Source organism: Notolabrus celidotus, chromosome 11 (assembly GCF_009762535.1).
Source record: "Notolabrus celidotus isolate fNotCel1 chromosome 11, fNotCel1.pri, whole genome shotgun sequence".
Classification (NCBI taxonomy): domain Eukaryota; kingdom Metazoa; phylum Chordata; class Actinopteri; order Labriformes; family Labridae; genus Notolabrus; species Notolabrus celidotus.
Window position 1 is genome coordinate 21,418,072 of NC_048282.1, and position 25,378 is coordinate 21,443,449.

The 25,378-nt window shown below is 39.5% G+C and overlaps 2 protein-coding genes and 1 non-coding gene across 14 annotated transcripts in view; 2 read left to right on the top strand and 1 right to left on the bottom strand.

Moving 5' to 3' along the window:
* Positions 1 to 5,546: 5,546 nt before the first annotated feature.
* zgc:113278 (uncharacterized protein LOC541528 homolog) lies at positions 5,547 to 17,947 on the bottom strand. The gene is made up of 11 exons (XM_034696590.1): positions 17,538 to 17,947; positions 15,181 to 15,241; positions 14,943 to 15,061; positions 11,405 to 11,521; positions 11,259 to 11,317; positions 10,963 to 11,047; positions 10,378 to 10,448; positions 9,175 to 9,279; positions 8,268 to 8,411; positions 7,965 to 8,125; positions 5,547 to 7,798 (listed from the first exon to the last, which is right to left on the bottom strand). Exons 1-11 carry the CDS (start codon positions 17,655 to 17,657, stop codon positions 7,725 to 7,727), a joined length of 1,116 nt encoding a protein of 371 aa, XP_034552481.1. The 5' UTR covers positions 17,658 to 17,947; the 3' UTR covers positions 5,547 to 7,724.
* A 2,045-nt stretch (positions 17,948 to 19,992) lies between these two features.
* Positions 19,993 to 25,378, top strand: part of LOC117822052 (protein kinase C-binding protein 1-like) — a 30,469-nt gene continuing 25,083 nt past the window's right edge. For 2 of the 12 annotated variants that reach the window (XM_034696666.1, XM_034696668.1), the window contains exon 1: positions 24,448 to 24,564. Coding sequence is in view for 6 of the 12 variants with exons in the window: in XM_034696660.1 (XP_034552551.1) it covers positions 23,553 to 23,566 (14 nt within the window). In the remaining 6 variants the exon portion in view is untranslated. Of the gene's footprint in view, positions 20,335 to 23,009; positions 23,236 to 23,330; positions 23,567 to 24,447; positions 24,565 to 25,378 lie in introns of those variants that run through there. The other 10 variants (XM_034696660.1, XR_004633115.1, XR_004633117.1 and 7 more) reach the window with 10 other exon arrangements.
* Positions 20,811 to 20,883, top strand: trnak-cuu. Its single transcript has one exon. It is a non-coding gene; the product is annotated as a tRNA-Lys (tRNA).

The window sequence follows — 25,378 nt, forward strand, 5'->3', positions numbered from 1 at the left end:
GTTTTCCCAGGTTTACTCCGGCTGTAGATAGCAGCTTTTTTTCCACTCTGTTTTAAGAACACATTATGTATTGATTGCCATCGGGACATAAAGATCTTTTAACCAGTATAACAAAAAGTGTATCTAAATCTGACTACCAACCCCAGCTTTAAGCTAACCCCTACCCACCGGGATTCAAATCAAGGACCTGCTTGCTGTGAGGCGTAATTGCAAACCAGCACACAAAGGTGCCACCTTGGAGGGTTCTCTCTTGTTCAGGTTTATCCACATATAGGTACAATGTGATAATTCAAAAGCATACAATCAAGGAAGCCAGATCACCCTAGTGCCATAAGAGTGGGCTCCTTCTGGGATTCAAACCAAGGACCTGCTAACTTAGACATCAGTGCTAACTACTACACTAAAGATTCTTGGAGGTAATTTGGTTATTTGGCTGTTGCGTCATGATGTATGGGAAAGTGGATATAATAAATCCAATGCAAAATCCATTCAACATGACTGAACAGATAAAAAAAGAAAAAAATCACTTACTCCAAAGCCTGGTTGTAGTTAAGAAAAACAAAAACCCACAAAAGCTCCAGAATAAGTGAAAGAACGTGGTGGAGCATGCAGCTGGGTTTGTGTTGTGTTTTTACTGCCACCGTGGAAGCATAAGCATAAGCACACTGAGAGTTGCAGAGCAAGTTGGAGCTATGGAGAAACAGATGAGACTTGATAAACACACGTGACCCTGCTAGTGCTGTCAGCTGTACCAGTTGCAGCTGGGCCGTGTGTGCATGAGAGTGTGTTTGCACATGCTTGTTGGATTGCAGAGATTCATGTCACAAAAGTGCACAGAAAACATGTCACCAGTCTAGAGTACATGCATGAATCATACTCATATTCCCTCTATATTAGAGTTGATTTCAGTGTTACTGGATGTGAACACTTGAGGCCAAAGCCATATGTGCTTACTCTGTTACCGGGGTCGTCACATCAATGTCTCTATAAGCTCACACTGCAACATGTCAACAAGCATCACGTTTTGTTACAGTCTTGCGACTAGCCATAGGCAGAAATGACTAACCACTATAAAATTAATTAAAGCCCTTTGTGAACATAATGACCACAGCAGTTTATTTCACTGAACAATTTCAAGTTGTAACTAATCCAGATTTGAAAGCACAGGCGCAGATTTTGAAGCGTAGAACAACTCTTAAGCACAATTTATTAGTCTATGTGTACTCATCTCTGCATGTAGGCTACTCTTAAAATGTTCCCCAGTAGTTTTGGTTCGCTTCAGGAAGCTTTCAGGAAAAATAAATAGCTTTCTGAAAGTAACTGAACAAAGATCTGTCTTTTTTAAAACCAATAATTATGTATTTGCAATCTAGGAACATGCTAAGTGTTTAATTTTGTCTGTAGTGCAAGTTTGTGTTCACACACATGATCAAATGGTAGAAAGCAGAATATTGAATAAGGTTGGGGGTAAAGTCCTTTTCTGTTTTTTTTCTTTAGCATGCTTTTATCTCCAACTAGAATATATGTTACTCTCATGTTCCCTCTTGTCTTCACAATCACTTATTCTGTCTTCATGCTGTTGGAGTCTGTTTTAACTTCAGCTCCTCTTGCTCTTGTTACTCCTTTTCTCATTTCCTGTTTCATTTTTGTCTCCCCCGCCAAGTCTGCTTTGTATTCCCTCTGATCTAGATGTTTCCAGCTCTTCTACACTTGTCCTACACTCACAGCTAGCAGGGAATGTTCTCACCACATTGGCTAACATTCCCTTTAAGTTCTGATAATGTTTCAAGGCAAGGTTTTGAGTGAAATATTCAAAGTACATCTTAAGGATGTTATTGATTTAAAATGTTTCCTTTTTTGTTAACTATTAATGAAAGAAGAACATTTTGTCTTTAGCATTCACATGATATTTTGATAATATTCTTTAGGTAACAGACAAGTTTTTGAGTGTAACATTCAAAGAACATCTTAAGGATGTTTTATCAATTACAAAATGTTCCTTTTTTGTTAACTATCAATGAAAGAAGAACATTTTGTCTTTAACATTCACATGATATTTTGATAATATTCTTTAGGTAACAGACAAGGTTTTGAGTATAACATTCAAATAACATCTTAAGGATGTTTATCAATTACTAAATGTTCCTTTTTTAACTATCAACAGACTTTAAAGCTGACATCCATTCCACCTTTTGCAGAGTTTAAGACTTTGATCTCCCACCACTGTGTTTCAAATTGTATCTGTTTTAATTAATCTATTATTTTGTGTATGATTGTGTGTTTGTTTGTTTGTTGTTTCTAATGTGCCTGTTATCTCAACAACATTGGACATGAGGGAAACCTCAATGTCTTTTGGAGAATAAATAAAGGTTTTGAATTGAATTGAATTGAACTATCAATGAAAGAAGAACATTTTGTCTTTAACATTCACATGATGTTTTGATAATGTTCTTTAGGTAACAGACAAGGTTTTGAGTGTAATATTCAAAGAACATCTTAAGGATGTTTGTTGATTTAAATAGTGTTCCTTTATTAACTATTATTGAAAGAACATTTTGTCTTTAACATTCACATGATGTTAAAGATGTTTACTCTTTAGGTAACAGATTATTGAATGTTTTCTATAAAATCTTCCCATAATGTTACTTAAAAACAAAGAAGCAACATTCTCAAAGCAACATGTAAAAAATGTTTTCAGGACGTTTCTGACGCCTCAAATCACAATTTTTTTTAATCTTAGAATATTCTGGTGATATTTAATTAGAACAAAGATAGCATTTTTTATCTTTAAAGTTCAAAGGATGTTTGATAACATTCTTTGGGTCACAGATTATTGAATGTTTTTACAGTATGTTATCTGAGAACAAATTGTGAACATAAATAAATCTTCCCACTCAGAACGTTTCATTGTTTCATGAATGTTTACCAAACATTTTATGAATATTCACCAAACATTTTATTAATGTTTTTAGAGAATGTTACTAAAGAAAATTCTTTGAACACAGAGCAAACTTCCCTCTGAAAACGTTACAGTAACATTCGCTGTGACATTAACAGAATGTTTTTAGATCAGAAGATTACTAGCTGGGCTGGTCTCTACACCTGCTCTATTTTTCACCTCAAACACTTCCCTCTCATCTGCCCGCTCTTGAATAGCCGTGAGGTTGTGAACGTCCTAGATCTCCCCCTTAGTTCATGGATCACTGCGAGTAAACCTGAATGAGAGAGCAGCTGCTGCCCAATTTGCTCATTTAAGACAATCAATGAAAATAACAACGGATGACTACAATACTTCCAAAGGATTACACACATACACAAACACAAAGGATCACACACACACATGCTCCAGTCCTGCTAATTGTTGGCTATTAGTCTGCAAGTCTGGGATTGCATGTCTTATTAAATACAGAATTTCAAATGAGCTTCGTTAAATAAGAAAGCACTCCCCTTTTAATGAAGCTAATTTATATGGAAATTACACATAATACTAACGATTCAGCCAAAGATTTATCCTCGTTGGATGAAGGGGAGGAATTAAGGGGGAAAGAGTGGGATAGTCATCCCCCCTCCCTCCTCCCTTTAGCTGGACGCTGCTGCTGGACTCTTCCTACGAGTTTGCTTCTCAGGCACACGCTCAGTTGGTTCAGGTCATGTACGTTTGAGTTGATGAAACTGTAAGCAGTGTGTGTGTGATGGAGAGCATGTGTGTGAACCCCTGTCCTTGCGCTGACCCTGCAGAGCTCCAGTCTGCCTCTCTGGGTCTCTCTGATCCATCATGCTGTCTGATTGCACTAAGAAAAGCAATTACTCTGAAACAACACAACACATTAGCAGTGAGCTGCAGGTGTCTCTTCTCTGTGCCGTGCTCATTCTTCACCGGGCTGTGGATGCAGATGTCATGTTTCCAGTGTTCTAACAGACAAACAGCACAACAGAGCAGTAAAGGTGGAGGTCTCCTCTCTAAAATATCTGTACTGCACATTGTGCAACTTCATTTTGTTCGTTTCCTGCACATTTGTGTCTGCTTAGGGGCGTCGGGCTCTATGATATGTGTGGTAGGACAATGCTCCAGTCTTCCTCACTCTGACTGGTGATTTATTAATGCAGGTCTGTATGCAGCTATGCCCCTGCAGACTGCTTCTGTCCCTCAGGCAAAAAAATAAAAAAAGCTCAGCGTTGCCCCCTGGTGGTAATTAGCTGGAAAGTAGGATTTGACCAATATTTCTTGAAATCTCTCGACATCATCCCCTAAGGGTAGTTTAAATGAAATATTAAAGAAGAATTGAGTAGGTCTTCAGGATATCCTTAAGTCAAACACGTGGAAATGTGTAACGAGCAGGAGTCGAGGGAAACCTGAAAATCAAACATCTCGTGTGCAGCTCAGTTATGAATTTCACTCCTGGTTCACCTCAGAAGTGGATAATTACCGACAGCTCTCATAATTCACCGTGCAATTTGAAACTCCAATGTGTTCTCTTTAAACATGGGGTTCCCATGGAGACAGATATACTACTACTTCGACTACAAGTGTGGGCAGTATGTTTAAAGCATGTTCAACAAGTTTGTGTAATGAATAAAAGCTTTATTCAAACATGAAATAAAAAAGTGACAAAGAGAAATAATCAGAATGCACAAGAATTTGCATAAATATTGAGCATTAGAGCATTTCAGAGACAACATATATGAAAAGGAAATATATATAACATCTCAAAACAAGCAGCAAATAAAAACAAATCAAAGACAATGCAGAGTGATGTCATAGAATACAATAAATGTGTCTCTACTGTGCATGTCTTATTTTAAGTGATCTGGTCAAATGCATGAATGATTGTTGCCACCTAGAGGTTGCTCATACAGTTGAGCCATTGCAGTTCAATACAAAATGCAGTTTTTAAATTGAGCAAATTCCTATATATCATTGAGAGTCAATGTCGAGACAGCCCAAGTGAGGAAGCTGTGTTGTGATGCTCTGACACAATGCATATTAGGCAAACAGAAAAAAGTGCACTCCTGTGGGATTATACAGGCCATTGTGCCTCAAAGCAGGAGAAGGGCCTGGACTGCAAAGCGTGCTTCAGAGCTTGCACGTGTTGGACAGGAAACCTTACAGGCGGTTTCACTTTGCAAATAAAGTTTGTTAGCTCTACATGCAGGCCTGCAATCACCACGAGAACTGAAACACACCTGCAGGACTGGAACAAACAAAACAGGATACTGACGGTTTCCTCCTCTCCTGTGGTCGTATATATATTAAATCATGTGATGATGACAGCATGATGGTGTAATTTCACTATCATTAAACATGTAGTTGTGAAAGCTGCAGTGTAAGCCTGCAGCACAGTGCTCAGTGAGCACTGTTATATAGTTGAGTTCATTTCGTCTAATAAGGCAATGAAGTTAAATTAAACATTAGGCAAAGTAAATTTTTACACTCATACCACGATGTAAACCCAAGCTAACAGTTCAGCAAGCTTCATCCTTTTATAAAAAAAAAAAATTAATATCAATATGGATGCAAAACAAATATTCACATGTGTGCACTGGACAACAGTGAATTCCCCCCTTTATAAAAATAGCTTAAAAATCTGACACATTTTAGTACAGTGTAGGATTAAGTCTGTTTTTTTTCTCTTTTACATTTGAGACAGTTTAATAACAGGCTGGTACAAAAGTCCTCCGCTCCTCCTTTCCTCCTATGACACTACCATACGCAGACACAGTGCTTTAAAGACCACCTAACGTCCCAATAAGGAACGCTAAAGAGAGCAAAAATGAGCGGCATCTTCATCTCCTCCCTGCTCTAGACTCAGACTCCAGTCCAAACCACCTATTTCTCCATCTGTGCAGAGCTTCACATGCACAGTTTCGTAATAGAGAAGTTGGTCTAATTGAGATGGTCGGACTTGGTCAACTACAGTTCAGTGCGTGCGCTCCATAGCAATGTCAGAATCATTGAAAAGGTGAAGCGAGAAGGATGAGAGATGCCACATTTGGCAAACGGAAATCACAGAATCTCTCTCACACGGGACAGGTCATCTAAAAGGGGTGGAGACACTGAGCACATAAGCATTTAGTTACCCATCGAACACACACCGATCCACAACTTACACACAGAAGTAATGTGGGAGCTGAGATGGGCCGAACCAAAGTGAAATAGAAGACAGGAAATGATGGTGGAATCCAACAAAGAGGGCAGGAGTCAATGCACAGATTGTCACATTTCATGCTCTGCACGCAGGCAAGTGTTTTTTTTTTTTTAAACAAGACAAGTAATAATAAACCTTGTTGTCATCATCACAGTCCACGCCCACTTCATTCACACACACACAGTAGGCAAATACTGTCCACATACAAGTTAAGTGCACAGACATACAAACAACTCTCCCCTTACAAACAAACCTCCCATTGCACTATTGGATGTAACTTCAGGGTTAGTGGCGACCAGCTCGTCCCCTGATACCCAAGAGTCAGAAAGCAAACAGAGAAGGCAAACAGAACGCAACACGAGCAGAAGGAGAGATACAAACCACCGACATCGTAAGGACACTTGAAGAAAGATTGTATTGTTTGGATTAACTGAATGCAGTTGCTATGTACCGCTGTGTTTGCTGGTTATACCTTCTCAAAGCATATCAAATAATATCTTTTTGAAGTATATGGCAAAAATAAATAACTCAAACCTCTTGCAGCAGTTGTGAAAAAGGCCACTGAATGCTTGTGTGTGTATGTGTGTGTGTTTGAGAGAGAAATGCAAACTCAACAGCACAGGTAGGAGTTAGTGGTAAAGTCTTTAGCCTTAAACCATCATGCATTAACATCACCGTATGAAAGACTTTATCGCACCCTTGGACACAGTTTCGTGCTTTCCAATCATGCCACTATGAGGATTTAACTGTGTGCATACAGTACAGCATCACAGGTTACAGTACAGCTTCCTCTTGGTGAGTCATCAAACCTGGACAAGCCCCTGTGACAGAGTGAAACTGAGAACCAGGCGAGTGATAACGGCAAGCAAAAAACACCAAGGTGCCTCAATCCTGTAACAGAGGATTTCAAAGGCAGAGGCTGTCAAATAATGACAGTCAATGATCAAGGAGTTAAGTACAAGCTTCAGTTTTCTGGCTGCAGCTATGCTGAATACGTAATAGCAGAAATATTCCTCTGGAGCCGTTCATTTAGGATCGTTTCCTGACAGCAGCAGAGTATCACAGTGCTGTCTTGCAGAGAAAGAAAGGCTTGCGAGTTTAACTGAATAAGGCCCAAACTTAAAATAATGTCCCGCACAGTCAATCTGTTCCTCAACACTTTATGTTAAATTACCCTGAAGTCAAAATCCTCATTTTATGGTACTGTGAGGTGAGCTGATCTGTGTCAAATAACCCAAGATGACCAACTCAGTTTTAAGTACCCAGCCAGTTTAACACAAAAGGACACTTTGAAGAGCTAAATCTATCCTGTTAAAGCATCATAACCACCACTGTCCTGCCAACAACCCATCTGCAGACAACCCAGATCCAAAATGAACAATTCTAGTCGGCAATAACACTGAACTTTTCTCAAACACAGAGTTTTCAACTGCAAAGGGACAGTCGTGTAAGGTTTCTTAGTGCGCTTAAACATTTGTTTTGGAGAGCAGATGACAAAATCTGAAGTTGTGTAAAGACAGAGTCACATTGTCAGAACTCCCTACATCAGTTTCTCTTCTCATACAGGTTTCTCTGTCCCTATGAGGCTTTGGCTTTCCTTGCTCGCGGCGATGTTTTATCCTCTGACTTCACAACCCCATTAGAAGCACCCCCTGATGAGAAAGGTGAGTGGAGACATTTCTGATTAGTGTATGTGTTGAACAGTGAGCATTAGAGCAAATAATCTGAAACATGAAGTGTATGAGGCACGAACTGAAAGGCACAATCACATCATATTTATTTTGGGGACTGTGAATAAACTTTTTCCTGTGTAATTACCTCTTGCAGGCTCCTTTTTGTGAGGTTTGCTCTTTGGGCTGACAACCTTTTTCTTTGATGCCTGATTCTGGCTGTGCTCCCTCCACTTTTTCAACTGGAAGTTAATGAATTTCCACATCATCCAAGCCTGTGTCAGGCAGATAGCTGCCAGACAAGTCATCCTATAAAGTGAGAAGGAAACAATTTATGAGAAACAAAAGTTAAAATGAAAACAAAACTCTGTTCATAAGTTTAACGCCACAGAAAGAATAGTACAATGCCTGATATGAATGGCTCTGTTTGTGAATTTCCATGTACACTTGCCTTATGGTGAGAACATTGAAGTTTCCATCTGCTAGAGAAAAGCCTTGGTTTTCTGTACGGGGCAGTCCGAAGCCAAACGTCAGAACTGAGAGTGTGAGGGTGAGGAGGCGGGCGATGACAAAAAGAAGCGCCCACAGAGTAAAACTGTAGAGGAAACAAAACAGCACATCAGGACGCAATATTTAAATATTTAAAGCCAGGGTTGGTAGTCAGGGAAAACTAGCATGAATTTGAATGTAGCATTTTCTGAAGACTCTGTCTAACCTGTTTGCACTACGTCAACTCATGTCTCACTCAGCGGTAAGAAAACATTATAACAGAATCATAGTGAAAGTTAAAAACACAAACAAACATGGCTAATGTTAGTACTCACAACTGTCAGGCTAGCATTATCCAGTTGTACCGGTGACACGATATACATACATTTTCTGTAGGACTTACTGAATGTCTTTAATTTTTTTGCTTGTCAGAGCCTCTATGGTGAGAGCTTTCTAGACTCTGATCCAGACTACAGTCATGAGCAAAGCACCTCATCGGGTCAGAGGGGACAGGCCCGAGGTCGAGTGAGAGGGGCAGTAAATAGAGTCAGGGGAAGCAGAGGCAGGGGACAGGGAGTGAACGCCAGGGAAATGTACGTGCAGGAGGCGGGCAGAACGGCAGGCGGGATTTGATTGGTTTCATAATTTGGCTCCTGATGGCAGGGATTGGTTGGTGTTTTCCCAGGTTTACTCCGGCTGTAGATGGCGGCTTTGTTTCGCTCTATTTTAAGATGTACTGATTGCCATGGGGATATACAGATAATTTTAACCAGTATAACAAAAAGTGTATCTAAATCTGACTACCAATCCCAGCTTTAACACCAGGGAAGAGAGCTTTAGCTTCTTTGTTAGGAGAATGAAAGAAATACCCTTTCTGCTTGTTCTCATCACTGAAGTAGAAGAGGCGTGAAGCGTGGAACAGGAGCTCCACCAGGTAGTGAGGGACCAGCAGCACCAGGCCCAGTCGATGGAGGCTAAACATGATGAGACACAGAGGAGTCAGAATCTGACATGAGGAAAGGAATAAAGCAAGCTTCTTTACTTATAGATCTGGATAAACATGGAACAATTCCTAGTGTTACACTTTTGCAAGTTAGTGTTAACAGATTTGAATAGTCAAAGTCAAGAACTTTCAAGGTTGCTAAACCAAAAATTCAAAGACTCTCCAAGCCTTTTTTGCACCTGGGTAAACCTCAGAAGAGAGACTGAGATACTTATCTGGACTGCTTAATTTCAGATAATAAAGATTCAAAGTTAACATGAGTTACTGGATAGATAAAAGCAAAGAGAAGACCTATATTTTAATCTTCCTTTTAGTTGAGTCTTTTTGCATCATACTTTATTTATTATCTAGTCTAAAAAAGATGTAGCCAATTTCAAAGTCTTGTATTGTCTTATTTTAAATTACACATATATTATTTATTCAGTGAATTTAAAAAAAAAAAAGAAAATATTTATTTTAATTATTTTTTTATTCATTTAGTTATAGTTGTGTGGTTCTTCTTTTTTTAACATTTTTATTTTTTTTCTGTCTTATTATTAATACCATTATTATTTTTATGTACAGCACTTTGTGTTACATTATCATTGTATGAAAAGTACTTCACAAATAAAGTCTGATTGATTGAGATACAACTCAAGACTGTAGAAAAAAAGCATTTTTGAAGTCAAATATTTTAATTATTTTCTTTACATTGAAAACTAAATATTAAACTCAACAGTTTTAGAGACTTCCACACCTTTGACCCAAATCTGTTGGATAGAAGATAAAGTAAAGGGGATAATCAAAGATGAAATACTCTATTTTATAAAAGCTAGGAAGGGCTTTCCAACCAAAACACAGGATTAAACGTATTGCAGCTTATTGTCTGAAGATTACCTGTGAGGTTTTGTGAGGACAATAAAGGAAAGCTGAATCAATCACTGTTTTGTAACATTGTCATTGCTTTTCCAGATAAATTAGATCTTTTAATGATGTAAATTGTCGGAAATAGGACTCTTGAGAAAGATTTTTTTGCATCCTCAAAGCATCCCTCAAAAAAAAACAAAAAAGGAAACATAATATTACTCACTTTAAGACATAGGCACCAGTGATGTGGACAACATAAAGGCAGATGTAATAGAGCTGACGAGGGATGTCCTCCTGTACAAACCAAAAGAAAGGGAGATGGAGGGGAACATCAGTGACTGAACTTTACAGCAGGGTTTGCTGGATAGGTGCCTGATTGACAAAACACTTCACTATGGAAACTTTGGAAATCGAGTATCACGGTATCAAATTTGAGTCATTTTAATAACTGTAGAGCACAATATTCTTGAGACAGAAGTGTTATATTTATGAGTCTGCAACCCTTTAAAATCAGCCAGGGCTCATTAAACACATCTTAGCTTCGACACTGGAATGCATTTTCCAGATGTAGAGGCTAATTAAGCCTCTACATCTGTTTGGCTCCAGTTTACACTAACATAATTTAAGTATGCTGAACAAATTGGCACATCTGCAGTATTTAATAAGTCTAAGCTTACAGATTCATGTAGCTGTAGAACCCAAACCTCACAATCCCTGTTATTTACATTGTCAAAATGCTGATCAGATCACCTACTGTAACTAAAAAAATTTCCCTTCAAGTATTTTTTTTTTTATAAATGACACTCACCTTTCGTACTTTTTGAAAGTACAGCTCGGGAAGTGCATGGAGCCAATAGGCAATTTGGCAAATGTAGAAGAATTTAACCTGAAAACTAGACAGAAGAAAGGTTGTGCAAAAGGTGAAAACCTGAGCATTATTTCAGCAACGACAGAATAAAGTCAAATCAATATAAGACGGACTATGTTGTGCAAAGTGTACTGTTCTCTAATTTATATAGATAGATAGAAAGATAATACACCTTTAGTGGAACTAATTTAAAATCAGAACTGATGATAATTAAGTATCAATAAATCTTAACTTACACCATGTGAGTGTGTGGGTAACCCTCCCATAAGAAAGTAGGATTTGAAGCAAAGTCCTCCTGTCAGAAGAAATAAGGAGACAGAGAATAAGATGAAGCTTAATGCATGCTGGGACAGTGTGTTTCTGTGGGTCCTGACCCTCGTACCGCTGTGAGGATGATGCAGCCCCAGATGAAGGAGAACAGGTAGAACGCTGCGAGCTGTCCAGACTCGTTGAACTTGCTGTGTTTGGTTTTTGACAGATGCAACCTCCTGTTCATTTTCTGAAATGAAACACAGATCACACATCAAATGAGGACGATGAGGACGTCAAGTTCTGTCCTTTTTTTCTTGAAAGGTATGCTTCACTTTCTTGGCAAATCACCTTAACCCAAAAACTTCCTCAAGAGGGGAATTATTTTAAGCAGAAATTGAAAGCCTTTCCTTCCTCTATTTCTTAAACTAGAAAGCAATTATGAAGATATCTTTTGGCAGCTAATATTCTAGCAGACAGAATCTGTTTCAAAGATCACACAGGCTCCTAATTATTGTTTGAAGACCGGCATGAAAGAGTGAAACTTTGATCTTCAAGCAGATACAGAAAAAACTCTACACTGTTGAATGTGTTCCATAAAAATACTGTTTTTGTTATAGTTTTTGGAATAAAAACATTTTGCTACAATTGATGCTTCCCCACTGGAAATTCATCATCTGAAAGACAAAAGATGTGAGCAAAATCATGGCAACTCTTTCAGTGGTTGTGCCTCAGTGCAGCTGGAAGGTTTGGACCTGATTATCTATGACCTTCACAAATTAAATCATGAGCCAGAACAAAGTCAGCACATGTGGTATTGTTTGATACTTTGGAAATGATAAACTAAATAAAGACGTTCATTGAAAGTGAACAGCTTGAATGAGCCTTTAATAGTTTTTAAAGACTTTGAAGGGACTTTTAATAATAATAATAAAAATAATAATACATTTTATTTCTGGGTGCCTTTCAGGAAACGCAAGGTCACCTTACAACAGTGTTCATTCTGGCAGCTATTTTAGATTTAGTCTTAGTCTTTAGATGAAAATACCTGTTAGTTTTAGTGACATTTTAGTATTTTCAGCCCTTTATAGTTTTAGTCTAGTTTTGGTCGACGACAACTCAAAACATTTTAGTCTAGTTTTAGTCGACGGGAACTCAAAACTTTAATCTTTGATTTTTGCTGAAACAGCTTCACTCTTTAAATAATTCATGTAGTCGATCAGATATTGGTATCAGGGTTTCTCTGTAAGGGATAATGTATGGTTAGCAGGTTGTTATGGGAAAAAGAATCCCGACAGGGTGAGACAAGACACCGACGTGAGGTGTTGTCTCAATCCCCCCAGGGTGGTCAAGACCCCTTCGCTTCGCGTCGTTGTCTTGTCTCACCCTGTCAGGATTCTTTTTCCCATAAACAACCTGCTAACCATACATTATCCCTTACTTAAAATCGGTAACATTTCACTCCTTTAACACTTTTGTGTAATATCTTAAGGGAAATAATTCAGCCTGACCCTACAAAAAAAATCCAAGTAAAACCTTCTTGATGTGACCACTGTGACTGTGTTTTGATTTTCTTGATTCACAGAAAAATGCCATGAAAACAATATAAGGGCTGTATTGCACATTTAAGACGGTCCTTGAATGCACCTGCAGTGACAGGTGCACTGGACAGACAGTCAGTTCATGACACGCTGAAATGAATCTGAATCTTGATGACAAGGAGTTGATAAAAACTTACTAAATGTGTCTGATGTTTCACCAAACTGGATTAAATCAAGCTCTAGACTGAGTTTTTTCGGTAATGGCGGCAGAAGATGCAAACGTCAAATATTAAACAGACGACCTCGTTGTGTCTTTGTCACTAACGCACACCGGGGGTAAAAATCCTCAATGAAGATGAGACAGATGCATGGAGGCAGGGAGAGCCGGTTCACACAGCACACCTGCTGCAGGTAGAGACCAAGCTAACACTGCGCCCCTCAGATAATAACTCAGCCTGTCACAGGAATGCATCACTTTTATTTCTAAAGATTAGACGCACAGAGGAGGAAACATGGATTCTGAATGTCCGACAGTCCGCCACTAAAGTTCTCGTCTAGTCATCGTCTCGTCAACAAAATCAAAACATATGTTTGTCAGAGTTTTTATTATCAGTGATGCACTTTAGCTCGTCATAGTCTCGTTTTCTTCATGAAAAAATGAGTCGTTTACGTTGACGAACATTTATTGTCATAACTTCGTTAACGAAAAACGAATGTAACAATGATAAAAACACAGTATGGAAAAAAAGCACTCGATAAAAGAAACAATGTACAAAATGAAAAGAACACAATGAATGGAGGGGGAAATTAAATAAAAAGGTCCATGTGAGGAGTTTACAGTGAATATGCTGTTCTAAAAGAAGAGGGTTTTGAGCGGGCTTTGAAATTTGGAAGAGAGTCTGGTTTACGGATGGTTAGTGTTATAGGGAGTTCCAGAGATTAGGGGCTGCACGGCTAAGCTTGAGATCCCATGATGGTTAGGCGAGCATGGGGTACAGTGAGGAGCATGGATAATGGGGATCTGAAAGTGCGGGTAGGTGTGTATGTTTGAAGGAGATCAGAGAGGTATGGAGAGCTTTAAAGCCACATATGTTCTGTTGTAATTATTTGATACCACCAAGCGGCAACCTCCGGTCTAAAAATATGACGTGCTAAAAACTGTTAAGAACTGCTAAAAGCAGTTCATAGAGGATTCGCTTGTGGCTGGCTCCGGAAGTACCGGAAACCACATACACACCAATTAAAAAAAGCCGATCTTTACGGCAGAAATAAACATGTTTACAGCCTGGTACAAAAAACGAGTGTAGTCTGGATAGCTCATTTCTCAGTCGGCTCACACTGTACGGGGATGATTTTTTTCAAAACGCTGTAATTTCAAAGATATTGAGATTTTTATTGAGAGAAGTTTTCCAATGAGAGGCACAGCTGACTTAATTGACAGGCGGGAACACTGTAGCTGTTGGCAAGGAGGCTCAAAGCCTGCCTCTTTACGTCAAAATCGCTCGACAGCAGCAATATGGCTGCTGCCGCCGATTGGCCCAAAACAGTGCTTCAGAAACAAACGGGTGACATCACGGATACTACGTCCAGATTTTATACAGTCTATGGATACGACATCTGTACGAATGGGCTATGGGACTGTTATCCTGTTGGGTGGCTTGGCTCAGGATATTGAAGGAATCTGAGTACTAGTTGATCTAAATTTAGACATCTTCTGTTGACAAAGGGGTATCAGAGAAATGATGATATTCAACAGAAAGCTCCCTTTCATGGATCGGAAAGAGCTTTTTAATGACATATGATAGCCTAGAGTAAAAGCTGCAGTCTCCAGCACACTGTTGATGGTTTGTTTACCTGAAATAAGTTTGCCACATAGAAACAGAAGAAAACAGGGGCAGCTATAAAATCTGCTTTTGCAGATTGTTTGGATGAACACATACAAGTTGAAAAGGGCTTATAACTTGTGCCACCAGATCTTTGCATTGATGGCATATTTTCCACTCCTAATACTGAACTAAAGGCTGTATTCAAGGCATTTCCATACTGGTATCAGTAACAAAACAACTCTATCTTAGTAGTGATATCTGTGTAAAAACAATAAATGATGCAAGCCAATATGATAGTACTCACGTCAAGAATGTACTCCTGTATTAATGCATGAAGGATGACCGAGATAAGCAGGTAGAAAAACACAGTCGCCACATCTTTAGGGCCATATTGGTAAAGATTCACAGACTCAGTCTTCTCATCTGGAAGAAAAAAAAAAACAAAGTCAAAATGTCTTAAGTGGTTTAAAACAGCAGAATCAAGTGCCAAATGAATGGAAGTCTAGCTATCTTAAATGAGACCGATAAAAAACCTGGCTCACCAAGAACTTGCGTTACATTGTACTGGACTGTGATGAACATGATGGCGAACTTTGCTGTGACCTGGAACACAAAGGAAAATAAGGATTATCTCTAACATCATAATAAACAGACTAACTCTGTTATAAATGTGAGTGTGATCTGTGTCAGTTGGCATCAGAGGTGTCAAAAGTATTCACATTCAGTACTCAAGTATAGATACTAGGGTTTAAAAAGACTTCTGTAGAAGTTAAAGTATCAACTCAAGCTTTTTACCCAAGTAAAAGTGTAAAAGTACTGGTTTCAAAACTACTTAAAGTATTAAAGTAAAAGTAATGTAAGGGGGAAAAATGCCATTAAGGACAGAAGCTTAGGCTGCGCCATAGGGGCCTATAGTGCACTACCCCACCTCCCCAAAAAAACATTTTTCTAAAGGCCATAATGACTATAATGTTATATTAATATGTTAATGTTGACATATTTGGGCTGCACCTGTTTCAGCCGCGTTCATGCCCATTGAAAATGAACGCATTTTAGTACAATGCAAATACATTAATGTTACAATGTTACAATGTCATTTAGCAGACGCTTTCATCCAAAGCGACGTACATACGAGAACAAGAAAAACACAAGCAAAGATCTAGACAAGAGGAAACAAGATCAGTAAGAGTAACAAAGTGCTTCAAGTCCATTTGGGTGCAGGTACTGCCAAGCAGTGTAAAGGCAATGCACAAAAGTAAGTAAGGATTTTTTTTTTTTTTGTTATAATAATAAAATAAGGAACATCTACAATGAAGCAACCAAACCATTTAAGACCTTCCATTATCTTCATCAACAATTAACCTCACCACAATAATGACCAAAGTACCAAGTGCTGGGTCACTCCAGAGCTGAACACAGATTCCCAGAGTAGAGCAGGACAGTGCGAGTCAACTGTAGCTGGAAGACACGATCTGCCACTGGGGACAACAGTGGAGAACAGTCTAGCTAAGTGAATAGTGTTTCCTAAAGAGCTGGGTCTTTAGCTGTCTTTTGAAGGTAGAGAGGGACTCTGCAGATCGAATGGAGTTGGCCAATTAAAGAGCCATACATATATGTGTACTACTGAGCATAAACGTGTTTCATGGAGCGGAGGATATGATGACTAGTTGCCTATAAGTATTGTAGTGGTGCAAAAAAAGTCAAACTTCACAGGCATGCTGCCTTTATTGGAATTATGTACATCCAAGCATCAAGCACCCACACACATTCAAGACCCAGAACTGCTGGTGTTGACCAAAAGGGTCTTGCTCAACACGAAGGCTAGATCGCTTCAAACTAATCTAGGCTAGCCAAAATCTTTGATGACTTTATTGAGACACTATTACAACACGTGCATAAATGTAACAAGTAAGAAACTTGGCCTCTTTTCAGATAGCGTGTTTTATCTGGATATGCTTTTGTTTTTTTGTGGTTTTTTTTGTAACAATGACAAGCCGGAATGAAATAAGAGTAACAAGGCTATTTTTAAAATGTAAGGAGTAGAAAGTACAGATAATTGTGTGAAAATGTAAGAAGTAGAAGTAAAAAGTCGGCTGAAAAATAACTACTCCAGCGAAGTATAGATACCCAAAATTTCTACTTAAGTACACTTGACACCTCCGGTTGGCATTACTCTCAGATATTACATGTTTTTTTTGCACAGGTGAACAAATCATAGTAGTGACCAAATCAGTCATTAGTTGTAAGGGTAATAAGCTGAGGCTGCCTTGTCACTGTCGGATCCCAAATTCACTTGTTCCCTACAACTGTAGTCTTGGGACCCCGAGGGGCTTCATGTAAGGCAGCTAGGGGCTTCTTGCAAAACTTAATATATTGTAAAGTAAAAGTTAACCATGATTTCTGCAGTGGCTGTGTCAGAATGATGGTGTGTTCCCTCTGAATCAAGCTTCACCTTCACAGATCCATGCTGATGATGAGAATAAACCTCAGTTTCAGTTCTCACAGTATTTAGGTTTAAGTGGCTGGGTTAATGTAAGGACAAGTTACTTAGGGGAAGGCTATCTTGTTACATCCACAGGTCTCAAGATATCAGCTCAGCTCTGGCCATCAGATGTGTAGCATGATGACTACAGGCTCTTATTCTAGGCCAGGTACACGTTATGTTATTTCTCTCATGCTGTGGTGGCAATGGTTACAGCTACTGGTAAAAGAAAAAGACCTGTCAGCTGTGTGGGCCTCCTCGCCATCTTCTTTGGCAAGCAAATGAGACACATGAGAAGGAAGGGGGGGAAAGAGAAGCTAGCGCCCTGCCCCTGGAGGGCTGTCATGTCAGCTAACAGAAAATAGCAGCAGCTAGCATCACTCGGCTCACAACAGCTCCTGTCCTCTCATACAGTACCTCAAACATCAGGCCGAGGAGGATGATCATGGCCAAACATGAAACCATGTCGGCGTGATTCTGGATCACAAACTCGTGGCTCAGCACCGGTGGGCTCTTGTTCTTCTTGCGGAACCCCATGGCTCACCGATACGGTTCTCCCCTCTCCCGTGAAGCTGGGCTGGATCTACGCTGTATTTGCACGATGGTACTTGGCCTGCACGTCTCAACGAAGAGATGTTTGCTCAGTCCGTCAGCACAGTGCACTGCTGCTCTTGTGTTAAAAACAGTCATGAAGATGCATCGCACCAGACCAAACACTTCAGCGCAGCAACACCCACTTTTTCCCCTGCCTGGTAGTCAGATGACGGGCCCTCCCACTTCAGATCAGAAACCCATTCATGAACCGCCCAGTGTCATTGACGTAGAAGGAGAACCCTAGCCCGTGGTGCCTTCACGTGCTCCACGTAAGTACCTGTCTCAGAATATACCATTAGTTGTTTCCAGCCATACCATAAAACCTAAAACAATACAAAACAAAACAAGAGAAGAATTTCAGTATTTTTAACACTCGGTCTACCACAATTCTGTAACTAATATAATGACCATAGCAGTCTCTTTTTAATTTTTTTTATATTATTTTATTTTATTGAGTGTGCAGGTCCAAATACATCAGTACATCCTGTGATTCAAATAATTAGTCATCTTGATTCCAAAGAATAAAAAATAAAAATAAAAATAAAAACACAACAAACAAGCAAAAAACAAAAACAAAACAAAGAAATCAAATTTAATTTCATAGATCCTGTGTTGTTCATTCACATTACAGTTACGTTAATTTGATCTCACAGGTAGTGGGTATTCCTAACACCCACTCTGACATATTTGCACTTGTCCACCATACACCTTCACCGATATATAGACTCACACCAACACACCAACACACCAACACACACACACCAACACACCAACACACACACACACACACACACACACACACACACACACACACACACACACACACACACACACACACACACACACACACACACACACACACACACACACACACACACAAATACACGCACACATTTGTGACCATAGCAGACATTATTTGTATATAATTTGGATAATCAATAAAAAGATCTAAGAATAAATTGATGGAATAGGTAAAAAAAAAACACATCAGGACACGAAATAAAAATCATAATTAATGAGTATTTCATTTATTTAATTGACACCAACATAACTTCTCTGAAATTACACATGCAAACTCAAACTGAATCAATTTCTTTGTGAAATATAAACAAATTGATCCTGCCTTGAAAATAGGTTAAATTTTGTGCACATTCCCCACATTCTGAGAAATATTTATGCAAAAAGTTGTGGCAGAAATGTATCTATTTAGAAGGAAAAAACAAAATGACTAATACATCATTAACCAAAAATCTACTTCCTGCTTGATGCTCACATATTTGTAAGACTGTTATTTTTCACAGTCATCAGATGATGGAATTAACTGAACACACTTGACTAAAATAAAGACTTTCTGGAGTTTCAAACTAAACTCACAAAACTTTGCTTGACAACTAAACATGGTGTCATCATAAGACCTTAACAATGACTACAACCTTAACTCTGTATAAAATATGGACGTAGTATCTGTTCCTGAGAGCTGTTTGGAAGCCAATCGACGGTGGCAGCCATATTGGAAATGCTGAACTCAACCAGGCAGAGTGTGACGTAAAGGGACGGAGTTTGAGCCTCCTATACAGCCAACAGCTATGTATTCCCGACCAGGAGTCCAGTCAGTCATGTCCTTATTTGGGCAAAAACTTGTAATCTTAATATCTTCTGAACCATCGTGTTAGAAAAAAATTCACCCCCGTACAGTGTGTTGATAGAGAAATTAGCTTCGTAGAGCCAAGCCATTTTTTGAACCAGGCTGTAAACATGTTTATTAATGCTGCAAATATCCTCTTTTTTCCCATTCATGTCTATGTGGTTTCCGGTGTTTCTGCAGCCAGCCTCAAGCAGATTCTCGATGTATGCAGTTTATAACACTTCCACATGGGCTTCATAGTTTGAGACCAGAGGTTGCTGCTTGGCTGGGCCAGACGTCCCTGAATTTCCCGTTTCGGGAAGTGGAAGTAAACACTGGCCAAGCTGATGGTGAAACTGCTTATTTAGCATCACTTATGATTTAAATAGGTAAGAAGTGGTTTATATGTGATTTAATAGTTGTCACAGCTCCTAGAAATTGAGTTTCCCCCTTTGTAATTTTCCTGAATCAGTACGACATCCGGGTAGTTTCGGCATACTGCAGATGTTGCTCTTTAATCACGTACCAAATTTACATACTGACTTGGGCCAAATCAGTACCTAGTCTGCTGCTAGTATAGTAGGCGGTTGGCAGTTTTTGGGTAGGCCACTTGGGGGGGGCATATCCACCCCCAGCCACCCCTTGGAACGCCTCTATATGAGACAAGTTCGAAGCAGGTTCGAAGCCGGTGTGAAACATCAACCCTGACAAATGCCACCATCAATTTGAGAAGACGAAGAGCCTGGTGTGATACAGCTGCGATGACTGACTTTGTATTTCAAAACAAGTCCTTATCTCTTCCCAAGTAGAAACTTGGTTTCAGTTCCAACCTTTCCTACTCAGTTGTCGTTAAAACAATCGCCCATTGTTTTGGGAAAGCACCAAAACGAATCTGACATGGCGGTAGTTGGAGACAAAAGCTCTGAAAAGATTACTGGTTTGGCAAAGCTCTCCATTGAAAGTCAACTCAAGTCAACCACCAGGTAACAATTCACGGTGCGTTAAGGTGTTCTTTTTTTGTGTAGACCTACACGGACAATTTTCCAAAAAAATCTAAACAGTCACATATCTAACGTAAAGGTATTAAAGAGACACGTCATTGTTGATTATCGCTACCGTTTTAGTGCAAGACTGCTTCGATTCAAGTGTGGCACTTGAAGGAAGGACTGCTTTGAACAAAACACTACACTACTACTGAAAGCAAACTTATAGCCAGTACGACAGGTGTATCTGGACTCTTGGCTTTAAAATGTCTTATGTAGAATAAATAAATCGTCACCAATGTGCTCCAATAACATGTTTTAGTGTAATAATTTCAGTTTTTGACGCTAGAGGGCACCACCAGACAGAGCAGGCCATCTTTCTCGGTTTAGGTACAAATTCGCTCAGCACGACAGTGCTACATATGTTTCACAACCTCTATATATAATACCCAGAAATAATTCTCATGTTCTCCACCAGGGGCTCACATCGCCCGGCTAGCTCAGTCGGTAGAGCATGAGACTCTTAATCTCAGGGTCGTGGGTTCGAGCCCCACGTTGGGCGGCCGATATCTTTTCCCTCCTTGAAGTAGAACGGAGTCACACTGTGCATTTCCAACATGAGATGACTACAGTCGGCCATTTAGTATTTAATTCCTATTGATAAAGCGCAGTGGTGGAAAAAGTACACAGCTTTATTACTTAAGTCAAAGTATAGACACCCATGTCAAGTATTACTCCAATACAAGTGAAAGTCACTCTGTCAAATTATTACTTGAGGTAAAGTACTAAAGTTCTAGCTTTCAAAAATACTTAGGTATTCAAAGTACTTCTTAAAAAATCTCAAAACTTTGTATTTTCACAATACATAAATGCAGTCAAGAATACAATACATTCTGTTACATTATATTTATTTAACAACCATTACTTGAAATGTCTAAAAACTAAACCATGTAATAAAAACAGAAACAAAGTTACTCCAAGCACAGACAACTTAGTTTGAAATGTTCATCTGGAATTTAACAAATTTTATGTAGCTCGATACGATACATATCATTCTTCATTTCAAAAACCTCTAACACGGGCTGAAGATATGACCATGGGTGCTCAGGTGGAGAATTATAGCCATCGTTACCAACTCTAAATGAACTGCCTGATCTGAGTGAAATTTGCTGTGTTTGCTCCACGTTCAACCGTGGAGACGCACGATATACAGGTATGACTAAACCTGAGACAAACAGAACTACACAAACAGATTTTACTGTCTTAGGGATCAGATTTCAGAAAAGAGAAGGAAATTCATGATCTGACTTCAAAGCAAAAGAAGTGAGTAACTAGAGCATTGATAGAAATGTAGTGGAGTAAAAAGTACAATAATTGTCTTCTGAATGTAGTGGAGTAAAAGTAATAAGTATACCCAAAAAATGATACTCAAGTAAAAGTACAGATACTCAAAAAATGTACTTAAGTACAGTACTCAAATAAATTTACTATGTTACTGTCCACCACTGATAAAGCGGAATACAGTCATTCCTGAGGAAGACGCATTCAAACGTTTGATATAGCCCTATTTATTGTATTAGAGGATCTTAGATATCTTTGGACCCTTTCTGACAACTATGGTTATTAACTCAAAAGAAAGCGTTACAAATGGTCATCAATGTAATTCAGTTTCATTGAAGCTGAAAAAAATGCTACCATAAAATGTGTGATCAAAACAATCCTTAACTCTAATCTTTTTGTTATTCCACTGCAATGTGGCAGTTTTAAAGGGAGCAGTTATTCAGAAGCATCACAGTTAACATTTTTTACTTGTAATGTTCAGAGGGAATACAATCCAACCAATTTGAACACTATGGCCTACAGCTCTGCTAAACACCAAATTGGAGTCAATAACTGTTTAACGGACTCAGTTAAATTGGATAGTTTTGAGTGTGCTTCAGATTGTATTTAAAGTTTAATCAATGCAAAGGTTTTCCAGATAGTATGTGTTTTTATTTCTCCCATGATATGAGTAAGGGATACTGCTGATAGTCAAACATAAGACAAAGTGGTGGTTTGGCTAAATAGGTTCAAATTTAACAATAACATTTACAGCCAAACATTGAGGGGAAACTTAAAGGGACAGTGTGTAGAATTTAGCAGTGTTTGGCAGAACAGACAGAAATGGAATATAATATTCATAAGTATGTTTCAATGAGTGTATAATCACCTTATTTAAAAATGGTTTTGCTTTTGTTGAGTTAGAATGAGCCTTTATATATAACGAAAAGGACCCCTTCCATGGAGGCCGCCATCTTGCTCTCCAACATTTCTATAGTAGCATAGATTGAACAAACTTTACACCATGCACATGTTTTTAATAAAGGAAGGATCATACTTATCATGCATCACAGGAGCTTCTTTTCCGGGGGTATTTATTTGTTCCCCTTTCTACACACTGTACTTTTAACACATGTTATAACCGTATAAGAAGAAAAAGGATCTGTATGTTGAATTTTTTTGTATTTTTATTGTGTGTCCGGCAACCACTCTCTGGGTCACTCTATATTAAGGTTATCATAAAGCTACAAATGTAATATTTGCTTTGAATAGACTTGGCCTCTTCAAAAAGATAGGTATTTTCCCCTCATCTTTATAACAAACTCATTGTAGCTCCCCGATTTCCTTTTCTTTATTTGCTGTGGTAAGTTAGGTGAGGAGCAACAGCCTCTCTTTTCTCTGGTAACAGCCAAGAGGGAGGGAGGAGTTTAAACAACGGCCCTCTGCACATAAAAAATGGAGGCTTGTGCACAGAAGCCATGGTGTCCTGCTCCTCAGACTACAAGCTGCTCTTTCTCCTCTTGAAGCCCTCTAAAACGACAACCACCGCTAGATTCTGCGCCAGGAAGCTTTGAAATGTTGTCATGTCGGGTGGGTATGTCGAAAACACTCGTATTAATCATGTTATTTTGTGATTTTTAGGCCTAGCTGCATGCTCATTTTTTCCTTCCCTGTCTCTGACACTCACAGTGCTGCCCCTGCCTGCACTGAACAAAGATAATTACTCAGGAAACATTTCAGCCAATCAGACGCAGCCTTGCATCTTGCCTCTGAGGAAAGCAACCAGTCAGGATCTGGCTAACATCGCTGGGGCCTGATCGCCTTGCCTGAAGAGCGGAGCCTTCCCCGGCTGAGGGCTGAGAGTGTCCTCCATGTTTTATAAGTGTTGACATAACAGTGTGTCAGGCAGCCATGCATCCACAGAGGTAAGCTCTGTCTTTTTTATCTCAACTCTCTGATAACAACATGGATTCCTTCTTGATGTTGTGCTGACTGTTGGTTTCACAGTATGAATGTGCACACCTTAAATCAGTTTAGTGTGCATGAGCAGCAGGAGGAGGAGGAGTTGGTGTGGATTGGAGGCCTCGGCAGGCCTCTGTGCTCCACAGTGCTGAAGAGGGTGGGGGGTTGGGTAACGACTCTCACCCTTGCTCTCTCTCTGTGTCTCAGGGTCACATGGGTGCCCCAGACAACCAAGCTGCCATACAGGAGGCAGAGTGGACCATGGCAAATCCCTTTCCTTTTTTATAATGCAAAAGAGAGTTAGAGTTAAAAATGGCACCCACATCTCTCTGTTGTGGCAGTCTTGTGTTGCAGCCTGGCAGAGAAAGAATGGGGGATGGGCAATGAAAGAGGAGGAGGGGGGGGGGGGGGGGGGGGGGGGGGGGGGGGGTTATGTACCCTTGTGGATTGGATCTGTACTGCTTTCTTGTGCGTCATGCCAGGACGGGGAGCAGATATGGGGGGCAACAGATGTGCTTGTTATGGGGACAAGGAGTACAGGGCATAACTAAAAACTACTTTCAGTGCTATTCCTTATTTTAAAAAATGAGTCATTCAGACACTCTAACTGTATCACACATTCAGGAACAACACACAGAGGATTTAGTTTCTACACTTCATATCAGTCAAAGGATTAACCCAACTGAAACAAACCTTCTGTTAAAGAAGAATCCTCTCTCTCCTTCCAGCCACACGTGTAGGAATAATATGTAGAAACACACGTAATCTCTGTTTACAGGCTCAAGTTACAGGCCTGTGTTCTGTCAGCTCTATGGAGCTGTTGCGAAACTGCTTACACCACTCCACTCCGATCCTCAGGCAAACAGACAGTGGCCATTTGTGTTACAGAGAGCTCCTCTTACAGAAGGAAAACTTCAGTCTCCTCTTCAGAGATCAGGCGTCAGGACTAGACACAACATAGGCATGTTGCATGTTTTTATATGAAGTGTTTTTGTGTAGCTAGAGGAATGAAAACTCATCTGTTGGTTTGATTTGTGCCCTCTTTTTTTCCTCTGTAGGCTATGTTGCTCTTGGTTGTCCTTTTTTTGGTACAGGTGAAAAGATTAATGAGAAATCTACACAGATACAGGGTGTAAGAAGAAACTCTACCTTTTTTAAGGACTGCTCGTCTGCTGGTTACATAATGCTTCTCAGTTTTAGCAGTCACAACTGTGTGGGGGAAGCAAAGAATGTTTCTTCCTCTTGTGGCTTGACAGAAGGCATGTTTTATCAAAACTACAGCCAGCAAAAGACATTTTACCAACAGCATTTCTTGTCAAATTATGACCAATTCACTGTTAAACCAAAACCAAAAGTCAGATATTGCCTTTGAGAAATCATGAGCCACTCCTTAGTGCTCCTTGATATGTGCGATATAAATGCTACTAGTTAGTAAAAAATACCAGCAATGCTTGGCGTCGTGTTGTTGAGACAAGTTGCTGCGTTTCTCTCTGAGGCACTGAAGCCTTTTAACAGGAGAGTTAGGGGTGTAAGAGCACAGCCATGCAGGGTGCCTAACAACCATAGATATCTCTGAAAAAGCTTTATTAAACCTCCTTCAGTTTATACCATCCTCATGTAGAAATGTAAGATAAACTAAAAGAATAGTAACCGTGTAAAACGAGTGGAATCTCTGCATTGCAGCAAAAGCTGTGTTGTAAGAGGAAGAGGAGAGCCTGCACACTGTGATCCGTGTGGCATAGCTCAGCCGACCAATAATGTTCCACCCTGTTGGC